Source organism: Populus nigra, chromosome 6 (genome assembly GCF_951802175.1).
Source record: "Populus nigra chromosome 6, ddPopNigr1.1, whole genome shotgun sequence".
Lineage (NCBI taxonomy): Eukaryota > Viridiplantae > Streptophyta > Magnoliopsida > Malpighiales > Salicaceae > Populus > Populus nigra.
This window is the reverse complement of record NC_084857.1, coordinates 11,137,540-11,158,903: the sequence shown is the minus strand read 5'-3', so window position 1 is coordinate 11,158,903 and position 21,364 is coordinate 11,137,540. Positions and strand designations below refer to the sequence as shown.

General features: G+C 34.0%; 3 protein-coding genes across 6 annotated transcripts; 1 reads left to right on the top strand and 2 right to left on the bottom strand.

Moving 5' to 3' along the window:
• Positions 1-2,146: 2,146 nt before the first annotated feature.
• LOC133697412 (cyclin-T1-4-like) lies at positions 2,147-5,667 on the bottom strand. 2 transcript variants are annotated; one of them, XM_062119931.1, is made up of 4 exons: positions 4,450-5,667; positions 3,664-3,737; positions 3,240-3,385; positions 2,147-2,689 (listed from the first exon to the last, which is right to left on the bottom strand). In XM_062119931.1, exons 1-4 carry the CDS (start codon positions 4,477-4,479, stop codon positions 2,658-2,660), a joined length of 282 nt encoding a protein of 93 aa, XP_061975915.1. In that variant the 5' UTR covers positions 4,480-5,667; the 3' UTR covers positions 2,147-2,657. The 2 variants fall into 2 exon arrangements, with proteins under 2 accessions (XP_061975915.1, XP_061975914.1); XM_062119930.1 differs by having other exon boundaries at positions 4,829-5,667.
• Positions 5,668-5,822: 155 nt separating this feature from the next.
• On the bottom strand, positions 5,823-9,590 carry LOC133697411 (cyclin-T1-4-like). Of its 3 annotated transcripts, XR_009842866.1 has the most exons (7): positions 9,394-9,590; positions 8,315-8,876; positions 8,131-8,212; positions 7,318-7,452; positions 6,796-6,971; positions 6,393-6,596; positions 5,823-6,253 (listed from the first exon to the last, which is right to left on the bottom strand). XR_009842866.1 is itself a non-coding variant. In XM_062119928.1 (6 exons), exons 2-6 carry the CDS (start codon positions 8,869-8,871, stop codon positions 6,506-6,508), a joined length of 1,041 nt encoding a protein of 346 aa, XP_061975912.1. In that variant the 5' UTR covers positions 8,872-8,876; positions 9,394-9,590; the 3' UTR covers positions 5,823-6,505. The 3 variants fall into 3 exon arrangements, 2 of the variants coding, with proteins under 2 accessions (XP_061975912.1, XP_061975913.1); XM_062119928.1 differs by having other exon boundaries at positions 5,823-6,596; XM_062119929.1 differs by lacking the exon at positions 6,393-6,596 and having other exon boundaries at positions 9,394-9,589.
• A 7,442-nt stretch (positions 9,591-17,032) lies between these two features.
• Positions 17,033-18,694, top strand: LOC133697852 (probable membrane-associated kinase regulator 1). The gene has a single exon (XM_062120663.1). The coding sequence runs from the start codon at positions 17,260-17,262 to the stop codon at positions 18,352-18,354; it is 1,095 nt and encodes a 364-aa protein (XP_061976647.1). The 5' UTR covers positions 17,033-17,259; the 3' UTR covers positions 18,355-18,694.
• The last annotated feature ends 2,670 nt before the right edge of the window (positions 18,695-21,364 follow it).

Genomic DNA, 21,364 nt, shown 5'->3' with positions numbered 1-21,364 from the left:
GAAAATCTACCCTTCCTGTCAGACAGTAATTAAATTTAATCCAATCAGCTAAGGCTTTTCTTTTATTTTCTTTTCTCTGTTTCCACAAATTCTGCAATGTAAATTATAGTTTGTTTGTTTTTGCTTTAGAAAAAAATTTTGAAAAAATTTATTTCTTTTAAATTAATTTTTAATGATTTTAAACTGTTTTAACGTTTTATGTCAAGAATAAATTTAAAAAATATTATTTTGATAAATTAAAAAATATTTTAAGAACTATAATCTTAACTTCAATAGAAAAATTGACTTGTAAACAAGTATTTTGCACTAAAAAATTGTATAAACGGATCTATCAACTATCAAGTAGCTAAATGTGGTTTCCATGCATTAACAAACGATCGGTATCTAGCTTGTTAAAAAAGCAATCCCTTGCATGTTGTTGTATGAAAGTTTTATATGTAAAGTTTGCTTACAATACAGAGAAAGGCGTCATTGAGGCCTAATCAATGGCGTTGAATTCTAAAAGAACACCAATTATTTCTTGCTGGTTTTAGCAGAATACCGTCCCAGACAATTACTGCACCCGGAAACTAGTCGTTTGTTGTCACCGCCATCTCTTCGTGGGACACATTTACTGCACACTTGTTTTTCTTTCTTGTGCTGAAAAATAAATCGGACGTACCCTCCCCCCCGAGGAAGTTTCACAGACACATGGAATCACAAAACGGACCTCCTCCGTTTCTGTAATGGGGAAAGCGTACAGAGGGTGGATTGTTGATAGGTAGAGCTAGCGGGGTCTGAGATCTACCGACTATTCTTCGGGCACCAGAATAGCATTTTTCCTTGTGCAAATCGTGACAGCTAGTCGTTATGGTGAAATTAGTTCAGTGGTTGAGATGTCAATTCAAAGGAGGTACAGTAAGTTCCAACATGAAACATTCTTAGAATAGTTTATTTGAAATTAAATAAAATTAATGATGACTATATCTTTCGAGAGATAAAATGTATTTTCTATGAACCGACGTAAATTAAAAAATTTATGTATTAAAATGAAACTTTTTTTTTTATGATGGATTAGTGGTCAAGCTTTCTATAAAAGTTTAGCATAGGCATGCATCCCCCCTAGCTATTGCACAAATTAATTAATCCACGTAATCAAATTCTGTGGTCATGGTCAAACTTTTGCGTTGTCGAACTTCGGTTTGTTTCAAAAAGCCTATGCAAACATGTTTGTCACCCTAAGCAACGCCGAGTACTCAAATTCGAAAAAGTCTTTACATCCCATCAATCAAAATCACTTGTAATTGAAATTTCTCAGGGATTTACATCATTCAATCCCATCCCTCGTGTGGTTTGATTCCATCAGAAAATTAGACATCAGCTTAAAAGTACAAGAATGCATCGACTGGTTTTTCTCCACGAAAAATTAGAATGCCAGTGGCTAAAAAACGCCACAAGGAAATAAATTAGAAAGTAGTGAGAGTCAGGACAACCACCGCCCTCCCGTCATTTTGGATACAAAGAGAAGATCAAGGAGATCAAAATTTTCATTTCTCATTCACAAGATACACCAACATGTCAAGGAATACCAAGAAAAATAAAATTTCAAAAAGAACAGAAACTTGAAGAATCATTTAAAGGTCCCTCATGTCCGTTCGTGGGGAACACTTAATCTATAGTGATACTTCCTCCATGTTGTCTTGTAAGCTCAATCCATTCACTCCAACCCCTTTGATCTGTTTTTTTCTAGATTTTACTGGAATTTTGCTACAGGGAAGGTTCTCCACAAACCCTTCTATTTTTCCCTTTCCATTTTGATTGAATTTCTTTTCCAAAAAAAAAAATCTTCCATTTAGTTTTCCTGACAACATTTTTTCTTTTTGCTTCGATACTACCTTGGCGTAGGATTTAGAGGCCTAAAGAAGTTTCAAGTGGCACAAACTGATGTTGCCAACACATGACAGAGCAACATAGTAACACCTACTGGCATCAGATCATCCCCATCCAATACGACAGGGAAAATCCCCCCCTTGATTCCAAAGAATCCTTTTGTATCTAACCAAAATTATTGGAGCAAACACCCTTATATTCAACTTTTTTCATTATTTTAGCCATAATGCCAAAATCGATCAGCTTTTATAATCACTGCAACAATGGTCAACTCAAATATCAAAAGCATGTTTCATATTTGCATGGCAATCCACCTGAAAGCTTTGGTGGCGTGTTTAAAGCAAAGATTCAGAACAGACCTTCATTTTGCACTCTACCAACTCCAATCTTGCATGAGGATCATGCATAAGACCCTTCCAAGGAAAGGAACCAAATAGGCTAATGCTTTCTCTCACCAAGAGGAACATCTATTGAAACCTCAGGCATAAATTAAACTGGCAATGGACACCTTTCCAAGTTTACGCTTTCAGCTAATTTGTCATTCAATTTGACCGACACTCTTGACATACACGATGAACTACAGGTCCATTTAACCTGTACTTCAACAGCTAATTTTTTGAAATGAGCATCTCTTTTCACCTCTCTTGCATGACATTCTCACACTATAATCAATATTGATGATCTTTGTAACCATATTAAACACGCATATTCTGACCTTGCTGTACTTATAACACCTAAACTGCATCACCCTCCAGGGTGAACCATGCTGGAGCAACTATGCTATTTCACTAGAAGAGCTCCATCAGCTGCTCCGATACATCTGCATCGTATAGTCACATACAAATGAATTAGCAATGAAAAGCTTTTTATAAGTCTTATAGAAATATTTAGCATGAAGTTAATTTAAGAAAAGCTCATCAAATGCAAGCACAAACTTCACTACGGATGCACGGAGACAAACATGCATGCATGCATATGGACACATGTGGACACATATTACAAGCATACAAAGTTAAAATGGTGAATACCAGCCAACCCACATAGCCAATTTTCACCCTCTATTGCCACTACAATTTAAATTTTTTTTTTTTTTTTTGAAAAAAAAAGGAGTTTGTCTCCCTGAACAATTTACTGATTTTGTCCACTGAGACATCATCAAAATGTCACAAAATTGAAGCAAGATTCTGATCCAGAAATGAAAGAACCAGTCCATTATTCACAGCTAAGTTGACTCTGTAGATTTGAACAGCATATATAAAGATTCGGAAAATCACCAGTTTTATACTATTTATCCAGTAACTGAATTTGAGTACAAGGGATTAAGCCAGTGTAATGAATTAATATAACTCATGAAAGTTGTGTGGAGCTACCTTGGAGAATCGCTGGTGTTGTTTCAAACTCCTGCCAGATATTCTGGTAAAAAGCAAGATCAAAATTTAGAAGCTTGGCAGCTAGATAGGCAGCACCAGCAGCAATGTGATGGGGCTTAAACTGAAGCCATAAGGAACTCCGAAGCCTGCAAAACAAAATAATAGCTTTTATAAAGTGTGCTAAAACCACCAGCAGCCAGCACATGATGAGAGGTGAAAAAACTGTCAAACCAACCAGCCTCGCGGCACTAATATGGAAACCACGGCTCTTGTGCATCTTATCATATTGCTAGATTTGATCAGAGGCACATTAGCAGTAAAAGTAAAATAGATATACAATCGGAGAAAATCAAAACACTAGCAGATAATATATCATTAAGGATTCAAGTAAAAAAAAATGCAAGTCAAGTCATTTTTCTCTTACCCACCACAAAAGCAGCAAACCCAGGAAGAATATTTTGCAAGAAACTCTGCAGGATTGCTGATAGAGTACCAAAACTATAACAAACAACACACTCATTTATAAACAAATCAACTCCCAGGCCCATTCTGAAGCAGAGGCTTTATAACTCCAGAAACATACACAATTCAAATAATAAAACAAATAGAAACTAGCAGCACATTCTGCATCTTCTGCTCCGCAACTTGATCTGGAAAGGCTTGTCAAAACACATGAACTAATGCTCATGAATCAGGCATGCTACCCCAGACATGGAATAACACCATCCCATATCCTCTAGCCAGCTATAAGCAACATTTAAATCCACGAGCAAAAAGATATGGCATAATTGTATACATATATTGTAAACTGAATTACTCCATATATATAATATCGGGCTATATGAAAGGGTTCTGAAATCTTTTGAACCATACTTGTGAATGATTTAAAAGCTCAAACTGATACAAGGGATCATCTAAACTGATAGTGGTTAAAAGTAGAAAAGTATGTTTGGATTTGAAAAGGTTCAAGGGTCAAAGGAAGCTGGAGATGAATGGGATAGAATATCGAAGGGGTCAGGGTCAAGGCCCAATGCTGGGGGCAAATATAGTAAAACATGATATTATAGCATTGTTTTGCTAACTTGGCCCCCCATCCTACAGTCCCCCTTCAAGAATAAGAACAGCTTATGGCATTGAACCGTGAAAGGTGTTGTTTCTTCAATCTTTCTACAAAAGAAAAACAAATCCAAATTTCAAGACTTTAACTTACAGGGAATATTTTTCCAATGTAGCTCGTCATTGGCCAGTCAACAACACCATGAATCGAAAAGGAAGCAGAGATCACCTATGGAGCTAATTAAGCCGGGCAAAGAACAACCTCTGGCCTGATATTGCCACCCCAAGCATAGCATGGGAGAGATCAGGAGCCCTGGACCAAGGAGATTGAGTGTTCATGCTCAATAGTATCGCTCCTTTAATCAAGCATAGCCCCAAGGGCAGAGTGAGAATGGAGTAGGTCTCAGACTCCAATTTTACCAAGGGGAAAAAGTTCAAGCTTCTTATATTTTTAGAATTCCTAAAGAACATTTGACATACTCTGATTTACAAATGCCTGGATGTATTTAACACAAAATGTAGCAGGCTGGTACCTGTTCCAGGTGCCATTTGATAGCTGAGCATAAAAAGACAACCCAGCTCACCACACCCATGTGAGTCATGCACCAGAATAGCAGGTATATTAATAACAACAGCAATATTGGTAGAAATTATAATGATAGCAGCAGATGACAATAACAAAAAAGTATAAGGATGCCCACATCTAATTTTTTTCCTGGATGATACAAGCAGTAGCACCACTTCCGCTCATAGTCATGGAGGTTTATGCAGTCCATTTAATTGACAACAGGTGCACAGAAAAACCACACAGATATTCCCATTTTAGAGGTCTTCGAAACAGCCAAGGTCAATAATAGGGTAGGGTCAAGGTATCAGACGGAAACTGCACCACAACTAAAGGAATCCATCATATTAAGATCACGACAAATATATGTGTCCTAACATGGTCATTGTCAGATTTTGACATGTCTTAGGTTTGTGTGCCAATTGTTTCCAAACAAACAATTTAACTATGCATTTTATACATGTGAGTTTACCAGCACCGAGAAACTGACATCTGTGCCAATGAGCCATATAGATCAATTACTATACTGTGACCATCATCCCCTAATGGACTTGGATTCGAGTGTCCTTGTATATAAAAGAATAAAAAAAAGAGCTACCATGCTGTTTGTTCCTTTCTCAATTTTATCTATGCTGGCAACATCAAACAATTTTCCACCAGCTAACCATCACAAAACACCAGCACGGTGATACTCAGTCAAACTTTAAGGTGCACAAGTGCCCTCACACTGGCACATCAAAACTCAATCTATCACACTATGCAGCTACACAACCTTCTGACACACTCAGGTATCTACACCTGTTGAACAATTTACTAACCTCTTTATTCTAAAATAACCTTATCTTAATGATATCAGACCAAAAAAGTGCCACCAAATTTGAAGAAAAAAGGAGTTAATGCAAAATGTTTTTATTCTTTTTTGATAAGAAAAAAAAAGGATATCAGAGGGGACTCATGCCATATAGAAAATAAGGGCAAAAATCATTAAGGAGGGAAAATAAGAACAAAAGATATCCCAGTCACTATGGATTTTGATCATTGTCAAATCAATTTAGTTTCCTCCAAATCAGGGTGAATGGATGCTAAATGAACAAGCAGCCAGGTCTTACAAACTTTAAGTTTGTACAAGGAGGCTAGACAACTTGCTCCAAATGAAAGTATGAAAAAGGAAGAAGAGAGTGAGAAAAAGTTGAATGCAAAAAAGATTTTGGATGTTCTGAGGCTATCTTTTTTAGCAAATAACCCGGCTGATGGGGGTATAGCGAATCACAGTAATGCGATCCACAACATCTTGGCAAAGCAACTTCAGATGTTTAAAAACTTTCCATGCACAGCATATCAATCCGCCAGCTAACAATATCATACAGGTGAGCACGTTAATCTTGTGTAGACCCTGCAATTATATGCCATGCCAAAAACATCAATATCCCATACCAGAATAACTACATAGTGTAGTTACTTGAAAGAAAACCATTGAGACTAGTAGAACACTATGTTGAACCAAAAGAGAAAAAGAAGAACCCAGCACATACTCTCCATGGCCCAAGTACAAAGAGTCCCCCACAACTTCCGATTCGTTGGGATTTAGACACAAACCAGTCCATCTATAGACACAGACAAGCCATCATAACTGCAAGACCACTTGCTAAATCTTAAACCATGTCTTTAGCTGAACTAGTGTGAGAAAATCCAGATATAATATATTTACAAGAAGATAGTCCAAATCAAATTGCTTCCTGAAGAAAGGAGCATGATCAGAATTATTATTATTATTATTATTATTATTATTATTATTATTATTATTATTATTATACAAAAGTTCATTTTATAAAAGCTAGTTCATTTTGACACTGAAACTAGCTGATATAAATGAATCGCGCCACTACAAATCTAAAGAACCAATAAAATATACCATATTGAAAGTAGCGCACTTACCCTTCACTGACCAAGTTTAGCGCCAGATTCACCAACACAGTTTGTGAAAGACCTAATTTGTTGAGGACAGATGTAAGGGGACCATATGGATGCTGCACATTGAGTTCAAAATTGAGTGTAGTCAGAATCATTTGCTCAGCCTCAATCACTCGCTCTCGGTACTGTTCAAACCAATCCTGTTTAGAAAATCTCATTTCATGTTAGCATGCTAAAGACTTGAAGCTGCAACTTTTCAAGAAAAAAAATCAGTAGTAAAATGCACAAGTGGAGCCGCTTTTACAAATAGGTTAGATTACCAGATACTTGTCACTTTGAAATTTCATGCTGTGCAAGAAATAAGGTATAAATTAACCAAGGAGTAAATTCAACACGTTTCGAGATAGGAGCTCCATTCATGAATTGACATGAGCATATTTTATGTTATCCACACTATGTTTTTAAAACAGACGCAAATTAGATTTTTTTCCCCTTTTAATAGATTTAACAGATAAGAAGTTATGAATCAGCCTGCAAGATACTTACAAAAGGGAGCAGGTACGACAAGAAAGTAATATCCTGCTTGTGGAAAATCTCACAAGAGGCTCTCACTACATTGTTCAAAGGACAAGGTGTCTCCTCAGACTTTGCAGCAAGAAAAAGTGCAGCAACGGCAATTAACTGCAACAAGCCCAAAACAAATATGACAAACATAATCATCACAAAAAGGAACATGCACTAGATTTATCGCATAATCATATTCCAAGCATCACCAGAAGGCATTCATGTGAGTATATGAAAAATCTTACCAAGACTAAACAAGTCATTACTGGCCATAAATCAGAAAATAAAAGGACTAAAAAATAGATGCAACAAATCTAAAAATGCCAAAAGATAAGAATAAACAAGTCATTGCTGTCTGCCTAATTTTTTTAAAGTCACAAATGCAGAATGCTGCAGTATCAGATTACGTGAACAAAGCAGCTACACAACCCAGATCCTTGTGTCAAAAGAATTGTTTTGAATCGAACGTTAACTCCACCTTCAGCAGAGGAGGGATCATAAGCCAAGAGGACTTGTCAATTTCCAAATCAAGAAAACATAAGAGAGTACGCCAAGCTTCCATAGATTAACCATCAGTTTAGACATAATACTTGTTTAGTTCTTTATCAGCTCAAAGTTCTAAACAGCTAATAACAATATTCTCTTAATAAAAATAGCGCCAAGGAGAGTGCCAGCACAATTCAGGGAAGGTTTCTAGAGTAAAATAGTTTCCCCTATGAAATGACAGTACGCAAAGTCTCCTCCAAGAAGGTAACAGGGTAGTCAAAAATTCAAGCATAAGCATTAAGAACTCACAAATCTATCATGGCAAGCATGTGATCGCCGAACAAAAAACCGGTGGCACAAAACCATGGCGGTGCCAATAGTAGTTTGTGGCCTACAAGAATCAAAGGAGTAAGTTAATAACATTGAAATTCTGATAAGAAAGCGTCCAAACAAAAAATAATAACTCGAGACACATTCCAGGTGGAGCACTTACAACTCCAGCCGCAGCCCAAGATTCTGAAGGAAGGCACAATAAGAATACCGCAGATGTGTTTCACGTAGTGCATCAATTCCATCTTTTCTTGATGGGGAGTATCTCTCAATCTCATCCTTTGACAAAAATACTGGCTCATCTTCTTCCAGTTTTGAGCGGTCACGTTTGCAACTCATAGATGTAGATGTAGAGACCTCAGCATTGGATCTTGTGATCAGAGGGGCTGAACTATTGTAAGTTGATTGATCAGCGCATTCATATGCATTGTACTGAGGGTAGTGTCTCCCACCACACTCTCCCCAAGTATCCACACTAAATTTTCTCCTTTTAAAAGCTGGTGCAACAGTAGGAGGGTTAGCATAACCATTGACATGGTCCCTGAATTTCCCCGAGGAGAAATCACGGAAATTGCTATGATTCCAGATGTAGTTGTAGTTGCTGCTCCTATTCACATTCACGTTCCTGTTTCTATGGTTGAAATTGTTTCCATTGAAAGAGGTCCACCGATCATCATGGCATGTTCCTCCTTGTGAACGATAATTCCGTGCAAAAGACATTTTTCCTGACAAATTAGCCATAAAAACAAAACATAAAAAAAACACTATGAATAAGATTGAACCGCAAAAATAATAAACTCGTCCAGAAAAGCTGAAACTTCACGTAGTAAGTCAAGTCACTTGTAGTGTAGTTGTTTTTCTCAAAATTTTGTGCTTATAGGCATTTGAACTTTCCTTAAAAAGATCGATTTGACATGAGCCGGAACATGAAAATACTAGTTTCTTCAACAACAAAGATCCAGATAAAAGCTTAAGCATTTCTTCAAAATCAAAGGCCTGTACTAAGCTAAGTTTGTTGGTGGAAACCAATTATTTTTCTGAAACAGCCATTTAATGAACAAAAAAACCGAAGAAAGATATGTAATACACTGATCTAATTAATCCGAATTAAAGTTCTACAGAATACTAAAGACAACAGAAAGACTTTCAAAAACACAAAAACAAAATCATTCATATATGCCAATCACACATCAAAAACATCAATTGAACGGTAGCAAGAGGGATAAGATCACGAATAATTACAGTGATTAGTGGAGATATAGATCTGAAAATTCCGTGATTAAGATTAAGAAACCACGCGAAGGATTTTGGTTTTTATCGGGCGAGGAGGCTGAGATTATTAGATTGCAGAGAGGGTTTGAATTAAAGAAGAGAAAGCGTAAAGGAAGGTGGTCATAAAAAAAAAAAAAACGAGAGATGGAGATTTGAAAAGGAGGAGAGAAGATATAATAAATATACAACTTAATGGTTGAGTTAGGTCAGGCGGTTGCTTGCTTTGCTTTTTTGTCTTTTGTGTTTTTAGATTTTGTTAAAAACAATTAGCAAAGTAAATATATAAAAAAATAGTAGAATAATATAATTTCAAAAAAAAATAATAAAATATTATGCTGTAATTTAAAAACACGATCAAATTTTAATTTTTTATTTTATTTAGGTGACTAGTTAAATTATATTAATTGTTCAGTCATTTTATATAAAAAAAATAATTTTATAAAGTTTTTTTCTTTATATATGGTTTATGAGTTAAAACTTTCTCTATTCAACTTGTAAACTAAAAAATAAAATTAGATAAAATCTTAAAAAAATATTATTCATACAGTAGTGGGTTATTTTTAGAAGTTAGGTGTGAGTCTATTATAACCAAGTAAAGATTTGCCCAGAAAAATTACGTGCATGGTCTCACATATATATTTATAGACTAGTGGTACAGGTTTAGGTCTAAGATGAGATTTGGTTATACCAAACAAAAAAAAAAACTCAAAATATTCATAATTTTTTATTCGATAATTAAACCGTGTTCAAATTTTCACATAAGTTTTCAAATGTTGTTTTCCATATAATAGTCGTTGTATTGTTATGCAAACCATCAAATTATTAGATATCAAAAATCTAGCTAGGACTCCTGGTTTTGATAATTTTAAAATTTTTATTATTATTTTAAGAATTGATCGATTAGTTTCACTGATCATTACGAATCGATTAATTAGTTGAGTTAAAAATATCACAATTTTTTGCTTCTATTTCAATTCACTGATTTTTTTTTATTATTATTTTTGTGTTTTAATTACCCGGTTTGTTCTTTTGTTTTATCCAGAATTGGGTTGTTTTCTTCTTTTTTTTCTTTTTAGTTTGGTAGGGGTGAGATTTTAGTTGGGTGGACGTTGGTAGGTAAAAAACCTTACCTCCTTTTTTTGGCAAGTTTATTTATTTTCCTTTTTTCTCTTAATATTTATAGTATTTTTGGATTGAAATATTAGATTTTTGGGTTCAATAGTGCAATAGTTTTTATTTTTTAATGTATTTTAAAACTATGTTTCGCTTGAAAAATCATAAAATTAATGTTTTTATTATTTTTTATGGTTAAATAAAAACATCTTAATAACAAATTATGTATTTTAAATAAATACTTTTAAAAAACACTCTAGCTATATTACAAAACTATTACAGTCACATAAGAGTAGTTGTGTGTTTAAGGATGCACTTCAAAATACTTTTTAAAAATATATTTTAATTTAAAATATATTAAAATAATTTTTTTTAATTTTTTTTATATAAACATACAAAAATTATTGAAAAACACTAATTTAATATTTTTGTTGTGAAAAGTGAGTTAGCCATATTATCTATGCTTCTGTTTTTTTTTTATATTTTTCAAAATTATTTTTAAATTAAAAATACATCAAATTAATTTTTTTTCAATGTTGATAATTTTTATGTACCGATATCAAAATAAAAAATTATTTAAATATATTTTAAAATGAAAACCTATTTTAAAAAATATTTTTCACCATAATTTTAAGCACATACTAAACCTCGTATAACTCAAATTCTAGACCACTAATTGAAATTTCTCTAGTATCAAATTTAAATTATATTAAAAAAAAGTTAAGGTATAATTTTTTTTGCCATTTTATAGAAAAAAAAGGAAATGTATTTTCCGTTTATTTTTAAAAGGAATTTAAGTTGGAACTATATTAGACTTTAGGTTTTAAAATGATATCTTACCCCTTTTTTTTTAAAAAAAAAAGGTAGCATATTGCAAGCCCGTGGAGACTAACATGTTAAAATTAAATTAAAAGGGTAACTATACAAAAGTAATGGAGATGAGCCTGAGCAGGAGTGGATTGTCTGAGAAGAGAAGTTCCACGCAGCCTAAACGAACGACAAGAGCGAGAGGGAGAGATAGACACATGCATACACGGACCAGACGACACCGCTTTGTTTCTTGCTCCAGTTTACTTAGCTTGCGGCTTTCTTTGCCATGGCTATTGCTGGAATGCTAAAAACCCATCCCCAATTCATATTATCTTGTTCCAAAACCAGCACATAACCGGCAAAAATAATCGTAAACACATCCCCATTTTCTTATTTCATCGTTTTTCTCTCAGATCCAGGCCCAAGTTCAAATCTAAATACTCCCAATTGGATCCTATATGATCCAGATTGGATTTTCATTTTTGATTTCCCTTCATGAACTGCGAATTATAGTTTTTTCTCTTCAATAACTTCTTCTTCGTCTATAATCCAAATTATCTGGATTAGATCGAACACATGATTTTTTGAAGGCTAATAACCCTGCGACTTAACCATGAACATGGAATAGTGTAATTGAAAGATCAATTTAATGAACTAATGAACTAATGAAGGGAGGGAAATTTTATTATGTTTATTGAGTAATATTACATTAGTAATCTTTTAGGAGGTAAAAATTTTAAACAAAAATATTTGATTCATTGTGGTTTCAAGTTTGAGTTTTTTTATTGTTAATACGATGATCACTAGCTTATATGGTCGTTAACTTTAGAGTATATGGGATTAGTTGAAGTACGCATAAACTGATCCAGACATCTACATTAATTAAAAAAACAAAAATATTACATTAATTATTTTTTGAATTTATCTTAAAAAAAAACAAATATAAAAATAAAAACACATGATTCACTAAAAATCATAATAATATTTACACGTAGAATTTTTTTGTTTAGTTGTATTTTTTTTCTTTAAAGTGAGCTAAGGAAACAATTAACAGGATATTATCGGTCAATCCCCTGCACCATCAATTTCTCGGGAAGAAGTTGAAAAAAAACATAAGAGTTTATTGTTTTTTTTTTCTTTTCATGGAGAGAGAGAGATGAGGGAGAGCGAGGGAGAGAGAGTGATTTGTTATTTTTTTTTATAATATATTATATATACGAGGATAATAACATTATTTTATAAGGTTTAAAAATTCAGGTTAATTAGATATGAAGTGTATTTTTCTAAACTGCAAATGCAAAAATAAATAAAAAAAGAAAAAATGATTAAAATACTGTGAAAAATGGAAAAAAATGCTAAAAAAAAGGAAATGATTGAAATATTTTTCTATATGGAAGGAATATTTATTTTTCTCTATTACTACAAAAAGAAAATATAAAATTTGAGTTAATTTCGGGGAAAATCTAGGTTTAGTTTATTTTCAACTCGAACAAGACGTTTTAGGTAACCAAGTTTAAACAAATAATACCACCTACGGTGCCATTTTTTTCCTGATTATGATGGTTGTTATTTTTGCTTCTCCTCTCTCTTTCTATGTGCAGTTGACTGAAAATAATAATAACAAAACGCATAGCAGGGGTGGCTATGTCAATAACATGTCACGTGCCCTTTTCTACGCTGCTTCGGCCTGGCGGCACGAGTCCAATGCAGGCCGCCATGCTATCTCTGCTCACTTAAGTCTGAATTATACTAGACCAGCAATGACAGGCCCATTAATGACCCACTTGAATCTGGGCCTCTGCTGCACATGACAGAAAGCTAAATTTAAGCAATTCGGTGCATCTCTAATGAGAAGCCTTTTCAAGGTTTGGGCCCGCCAAAACTAACGAGAAACTAGGCAGGGACCCTCTTATAATTTAAAGAAATACTTAATAAATAGCGTTTTTCTATTTTCACATTATAAGTATAAAAGGGCACTAGATTGAATTATTTATCCTTGCTAAACAGGCTAACCATCAAGAACAGCCCGGGTTCATGGGTTTGAAGAAAGATGGTTGAAATGGTCCCGTGTCAATTAAATGGGTTTAAAACATTGCATCTACGCTGGAATTTCAGCGCTAACAAGGTAAGTTCAAATAACCAATATTCAATATGTTCATTATAATTAAGCGTCATGTTAGTGTTATATTGTTATAAAATTGTATTTTTATTTATTTTCTTACCTAATTTATATTTACTAAATTTAAATCATGTATACATTAGCTATTAGTTGTACTAGGTTGTGTAATTTTTGATATGACATCTACGTAAGAGCAACGAAGAAGGTTGAGTCAATAACATATAGATGAGAAAAAGATATAAACAAAAATATATCACATACTGTAATTGAATGATGTATATTGAATTTATAGTATTATAAAGTTTTACATATCGATCAAGATCTAGTATACAAAATCAAAATAAAAAACTCAAGATTCGATGAGCAAGTATACTAGAAGAGCGATTCCAGTGTTATATAAGGAAAAAAAGCTTGGATAAGAACTGACTTGAATAGAGTTATATGAGGAAAATCATGTTAAAAAGGGGGGATAAAGGGAAAATAAAAAAAAGTTTGTTGATAAAAGAGTTGATATGTTCGTTATGAGTGTTTTGATAATTATAATTGGTTTAATATTATTTATTTATATCAATAATATGAAATGTAATTGAATTTTAAAAATTGATTTTTTTTTGTTTTACAAAAAAGATATAATGCCAACATGGTTTACAAATTTGACAAATACACTTCAACCTATACTCTTCATGATCCTCAAGTGTAGTTGAAGGCGACTATAAATGATGGACTCGATATGAATCAGCTTTATGATTTGCATATGATATCTTTTTGAGAACCTAGAGGGTCATATAATTTCAACTCTAGACATATCACATTACACCACAAGTTACTAATCATATAAGTTTGATGAGATTGTGGAGAAAAAGGTTAAGGAACAAGTGGTTGTTGAGTTAGAGAAGATGAATGCACAATTCCTATAACAAAATATAATGTATTGGGCTCAACTAAGTGCGACTAAATGAGTACCTTTTTCTCTTCTTCAATCTTCTACACCTCCGATGTGATGTACTTCACCTTGTTGATTTTATTGTATTTCAATTCGAATTTTAATCTACTAGTATCTCTTATTGTACATTTCTACTTTTTTTTTCTTTGTAATGTTTATGTATGTAATTCTATCTATCTCATTGTTTTGAGCTATTTATATGAATTTACTATTTAAATCTTTCAACTGTGAAAACTCATAGGTCCACGTACATAATCCATTTAGCATTATTCATTGTTAAATTTGTTGAAAATTTTTGGAGTTGCTTCTTGTTCTTGTTGTGGGTTTATTGTGAATGATTTTTGGATTGGGGATTATAACAAACAAAAAAAATTAAAAACTCCAACGGGGTCTCTGGTACCTTTCAATTTTTAAATATTTTTTTATATTTTAGTTGGCAATTAGGAAATTTCAATGGATTTTTTGATAGAAAATAGATGATGAAAGCTGATTTTAGATGTAAATAGAAATTCTATCGGTATTGAAATTTTTTTCTGAATAAAAAACCTTACAAGATAGTTTCTAATGGTAGTATTTCATTGCCCTTTTCATGGACAATTTTCAGTAATGACAGAATCTTCTCTTTACACCAATAAAATATTCTGTGACATTTTCCATTTTTTTTTAGTAGGCCCGTGACAAAATCCTTAGTAAACTACCAGTTTATTTAAAGGCATTATCTGTCCACTCGAGCAAACAAAGGTTAGCCTATGAATTATATAGGATTACTATAATGGCGTTGATCTTCGTTCAATTTGCCAAATATACTAACAAGAACTTGATTTTCCTTTAGAGTCCAAGCGTACTTGGAATATCACTAATAGAAATATATATTCCTTTTTGTGCACAAAAACATTCTAAACTTAATCCTGCGCAAGATAATCTAGCTTGCAACATGCAAAATGCCCAACAGTGTCCATAAACTAGTGTTTGTCTGTGCTAAAGAAAGAGAGCAAAGGAGGGCATCAATTACGTACAGCAGTCTTTCCGAATCGAAAATGTATTTTTAATTGAAAGCCGGCTTCCTAATGATCTATGCTTAGTTGTTTCGGGTCCCCTTGTTGAATCTGGATAATTGGCCATGCGTTTTGGGCCATATCATGAAAGTAATCCTTCCATGTTATAAGTATTATAAAAACAAAAAAAAAATAGTTCTAGATTATATGAAAGATATAGATGCATAATTCTCACTCTTCTTTGCTTGGATAATTGCGATGGTCCCTCGAGGCTAAAGGCCTCCAGGGACCAGTCGGCATGGCAGTTTATCATTGACATCTACTAGAAATTAGCTAGCATTCCTCTAATCTTTGTTTGTTTAACAAGTACTAGACCATTTCTTCACGTACTCATAATACTATGCTTTCCGGTGCCTTGAATACCTCAAGATTTCATCGTTTTAAAGTCTCCAGCACCTCCTTCAATGTGCTTAAAAGGAAGCAACTTTTTTCACTTACATTTTTAAACATCATACTTGCAGAACATCTTGTTCTGTGCACTACAGCAGCAGATTTATTGAACATCGTAGCGATGCATTAGGTTTTAGAATACAATCCTTGTTGTTATCCAATCCCTCCGTACTACAGGAAGATTAATAAATGGTTAAACCGTGTTTTGGAAAATGGGATTTAATGCTTGATTTAACCTTAACAGCGAGATCCTTCGCTATCGTTTCCTCATTTAATAAGTATTCCAGTATTCGATCGAGGCTATAGATCGAGTTGATATATATATGGGGCTGATCAAATAATTAAGGCCAAAGATCTAGTTCTGAAAACAGTCCCGAATTTAATTTCCGGAGCATATACCATGCAGCTTTAAGGATTCATTTATGTGGTGGAAAATATTTGGTGAGATCTAGAAGAGAGAAGTAGGATACTGGAGATGTAGCTCAAGGTTTTTACTGTAAATCCCTTCGAAGGCATTTAATTTCATGCATGCTGGCGGATTATACAGAACCGAAATAATTAGCAAGCTTTTGTTGTCACAAAAGCCGGCATATAATAATGCAACCAACCATGATTTTGATCAGTAATCACCATCAAATCCATAGCCTGTGAACCTTAAACAGCTGTACCTAGCAGGTAAAAAATTAAATATTGAACAGTACAGTTATCATATGAGTCAGCAACTACTGATTACACTAATTACAGCATGCATTTTGCCTTTGTCTCTGCTGTCCCAATGTTAAATGCATGTTACAAAAGAAACACTGCAAAATAAAAATACACTAGCAATTTACAAGACACTTCTCTGGGCTGACCCATGATCCAACCCCACCTTTCACGTTTGAGGCACGTGATGCCTCACTTCGTGTAATCAGAACACTTGCAATATCACACGTTATTAGCTGATCAGCCACATAGAAGAAAGAAAGAGACGTAACAAACTCCCATGTGACCTCTATCTCCTTTGTTACCCAGATCCAGGACTTACATAACCAGCTAAAATAACGTACAGTGCACTGAAACATACATGGACCACTGACCAGATTACTGGTGGCGCTTGTTTTACACACCCCACCACGGCGTGTGAGGTCAAACTAAACGCTGCCCCATCCATTTATACTGATCAACAATATAAGAGCTACCTGATTGTCAAACTACATCTACGATAACCCATCGTCCTTGAGAAGTCCTGGGTCGAAACTTTCACAGCTTCTAACAAGAAATAAATCATTTGTAATTAGAAGAACCCCCACTTAGCCTCCTCTGTCGTTCAGTTTTGATCTCAGATTAACCTGCTCTGCCCTCGCTCTTTCTATCCCCATCAGCATCATGTTATACGCAAATAACATGTAGCTTTAGCAGCAAAGATGGGGAAGAGAAGCGAGAAAGTTTCGACAAGATCGTCTCAAACTCTACCACCGTCACCCTCACATTCTTTCTCTTCCTCTTCCTCCTCAGACTTTGAGTTCACAATCTCTTTATCTCCACGCAAATCCTCAACAACTCTTTGCCCAGCTGATGAGCTCTTCTACAAGGGCCAGCTCTTGCCTCTCCATCTCTCTCCACGCATCTCCATGGTCCGTACTCTTCTCTTAGCTTCATCAAGCACCTCTTCCTCCTCTGACACCACCACCACCACCTCCCGTGACTCCACTGGCAGCTCCAATGACTCTACTTCTTCCTTTACGAGTGATATGGTCTTGCTAGGAGATTGTGACTCGTCAAGACCTAGTTCAGTCACTGAAGATGATGAGTTCAGGAGGCTTAATAACAACCACCCTCATTTTCAAAACGATGTTCACCTGAGTTCACAGATCAATAAGAAGGGTAGCAATAAGTACTTCTCTCTATCAAGATTCTCTTCTGTTTTCAAGAAAGAGAACAAGAGCCGTGAAAATGATAACGTACCCGGTTCTTCAGTAAAAAGAATAAGCGTTACAGCAAAAGAGGTTATAAGGAAGTACTTCAAGAAAGTGAAGCCATTGTATGAGAAACTATCTCAGAAACAACAGCAAAAAATGGGAGGCCATGTGCATTCAATATTGCCGACATCAACAGCAATTAATACAACTGTCACTCTGTCAACGAAATTGGAGAGATCTATGAAAGATATTGATGATGTGATCTCTGGCAAGGATGCGAGAAAGGAAAGTACTGCTAATACTGGAGTATTCTCTCACTCTTTCTCGGGAAATTTGAGGTACCCAAGAAGGAGAAGCTGCATTTCTAGCTGTCCATCCTCCATGCGGTCATCTCCTAGTCACTCTGGTGTGCTTAGTAAAAACGGGTTCATGGGTGGTTCAGCTGGTCCAACAAGCAGGATTGCTGCATCTGCAGGTGGTGGCATGTGCTACGGAGACGCATCATCCATGGAGGAGCTGCAGAGTGCTATACAAGGTGCGATTGCTCATTGCAAGAACTCCATGATGCAAAACAAGACCATGATCAATAATGAAATCTAATGCAAGCTAGAGATTTAATTAACTCTTGATCAGGAAGCTAATTTATTTTACTTAATTTTAGTACTGTTATGTGTGTTCCCTGCATATGGTGTACTTGTGCAACACTGAATTTTAATTTTGTCAGTTAATTTGGACATGAAAATCGAAGTTTGTTAGCCTTGGAACCTGTAATTTGAGGTCTTTTAGGTTTTGTCTTTCACTAGCTAATTTGATACTCAACTCTAGCAACTCCCAAGTCCCAACTGTTTAATTAACTTGTTTACAGTTCTCCATTTCCCTAGGTTGTTTTCTTTTTTTGACATGAACAGAACAGTTACATGTTGGGTTGTCGTTATAATTACTTTCTGTGCCTGGTGATCTTGTTGCCTTTATGTTTTAGATCTGAAAACGTCTTGTCATTAGGTCCCCAAAAAAAAAGTGATTGCCATTCCGGCCGAGCCATTAATTATGCCAGGTATTTCCATTTTTTCTAGTAAGCAACTATGCGTGCATGGTATCTGAGTCCTTGACATTTCTGTTTTGTTTTTATATCGTGGTTCCTGGAATCAGCGAGCCATGTGCATAACAATGAATAAATTTCAGGCCTTCAGGAATCCCTTCTGATAGACAAAGACGGTGCATTTATTACATAGCATGCATAAAGCTGAAGCAACGTTGAAGTTTCTCATTTATCATGATATTTTCAAATTCAAATTTGAAACATTATTGTTCCGGTTTTTAATAATCCAAAATCACATGTTGTCCGCAAGTGCACACGCCATTAATTCCTTTTCTAAATTGTTTTCAATCATTGAGCTAGAAAACAAATATATATATATATATATATATATATATATATATATATATATAGAAATTATACTCATGTGAGGTCCAGTATCTATACGATCGAGTTAATGGAGCGCAGATTGTAGAAATTACTTTTAGCTAGATTGGAATTAAATTAAATTAAGAAACTAGAAGTTTCAGATCCATTTAAATCGGACAAAATAATATTTCTACCGATTTCATATAAAATAAAATAAAAATAAATAAAAACTCACCAATAACACCCGGTCTATCTGCAGCACACCCACCTTCGCAATTAATGTGGTTTGATGATGAAATAAATTTATTTAACATAATATTGATCATATGATTCCACTTGTGGATCCTATGATGATCAGTGAGCATAGCTTAATACATCTCAGATTAACCTGAATATTCTTCCGAACACTTTATGTCCCTTTTTTGCATTATAGTACGTCGGATGACGGATGATGTTTCATATCAGTATATGCGCGCAAATACATGAAGAATTATGAACCCGTGACTCTTCGGGGGTCCATGAGAGGTGCCCTCCCCAACTTCGATAAGTTTCTAAATTAATTACGCTTAAAATCTTATATATATATATATATATATTATACGCATGCACCCTTGAAATTAATTAGCGCATATGCCGTCAAAAATATGTATCTAGCCGTCCCCACCAAAAACAAATAAAAACTTACTGTGGGCCAATAATCCACCCTTATTTATTTAATATCAAATTTTAAGTAGACCCTTGTTTCTAGAATTTTAGTTTCACCTTGTCCCTGAGATTGCACTTTGCGTGTCCTTTACAATAAGGAAATAGCATAGCACCCGTGTTTTTTAACCCAGTAATTCTTCTTAGAAAAAAAAAACGAGCGCTGGTGCATGATAGTGAAACGAGCGAGGCAATGATACAATACACTGATACAGTACAAGTACGGGACCGCTTATTTCGCGATTCAGTTTCGAGTTGTCGTAGCCTTGCATTCATGATTTTGTTTGTTAGTGTAGCTTCTTTATGGCGAGAAATGAGAGACGATTTCGACAGCCAATTTCTTATCATAAACGGATCATCTTGAGATTTTTACAAGAATATTGTTTTCTAAGGGGCCCGGGCTGATGATATGATGGGCCCCACCAAGGATATCATCGCCATTTGCAGTCACGTACTTTTGATGATAGAGATATATATGCTTGGGTGAGGACACTTATACGAGAGTTATGATCTATATTGAGTCCCTTGCTCTCTAATTTTACCTTGCCAATAAATCCAAGGCCCCTTGAACTTCTGCGTGGCTCAAGCATGCAGGATCTTATCTGATTTCAGGCTTGAATTATTCGACCATGGGGTCTTTCAATAAATCATCGACTTTATTCATATTAATTTTTTATTTAAAATAATATTATTTCCTGTTTTTCTATTTAATTTTTTAAAATTAATCTGGTTATATTTTATCTAATTTTAATCAAGCTAATTTGATTATGAACTAGCCTTTAAATCACTCGAACTTGATCAAATTAATATCTAAAATAATTCAAAATAAAATCTAACTACAATCAAACTTTATATCACAAAGTTAATTTCCAGAAATAAACTAAACCATGAAATAATTTTGAAAGAGCTATTAATATCATTTTGTTTTGTGATCAATTGTGGTATATATATTTATTCTTATTTTTTATGGTTATGTTTGTTTTTATATTTTAAAATTATTTTTAAAATTATTTTATTTTATTTTGTATTTTTATATTATTTTAATGTGTTGATGTAAAAAATAATTTTTTAAAATTAAAATAATATTATTTTAATAAAAATATATTTTTAAAATAATCATAACCCTATTTTCGAAGACATGGTACGACTGGGTAAAAGGGATAGCGATGGAACCTGTGGTTTGGGAAATGGAATCACTAAAGTTGACCTTAAGTTTTGGATCTCCCACTTGTCGTTTAAGATCCGGTTTGGCAAAACCGCTGGCCATAAGTTTGCTAAAAATTTAAATTTGTTTTTGAATTTTTTTAAATTTATTGATATTTAAAATTAATTTTTAAATTTAAAAAATATTATTATTATATATTTTTTAAGTAATTAGCAATTTAAAATATAATTATTATCGTGATATTAAACAACACCTAAAATAAACTTTTATATAAATATATAGACAAATTACAAGTTAAGAGCATTTTCAATGAGAGAGCTAAATGGAAAGGTAAATTT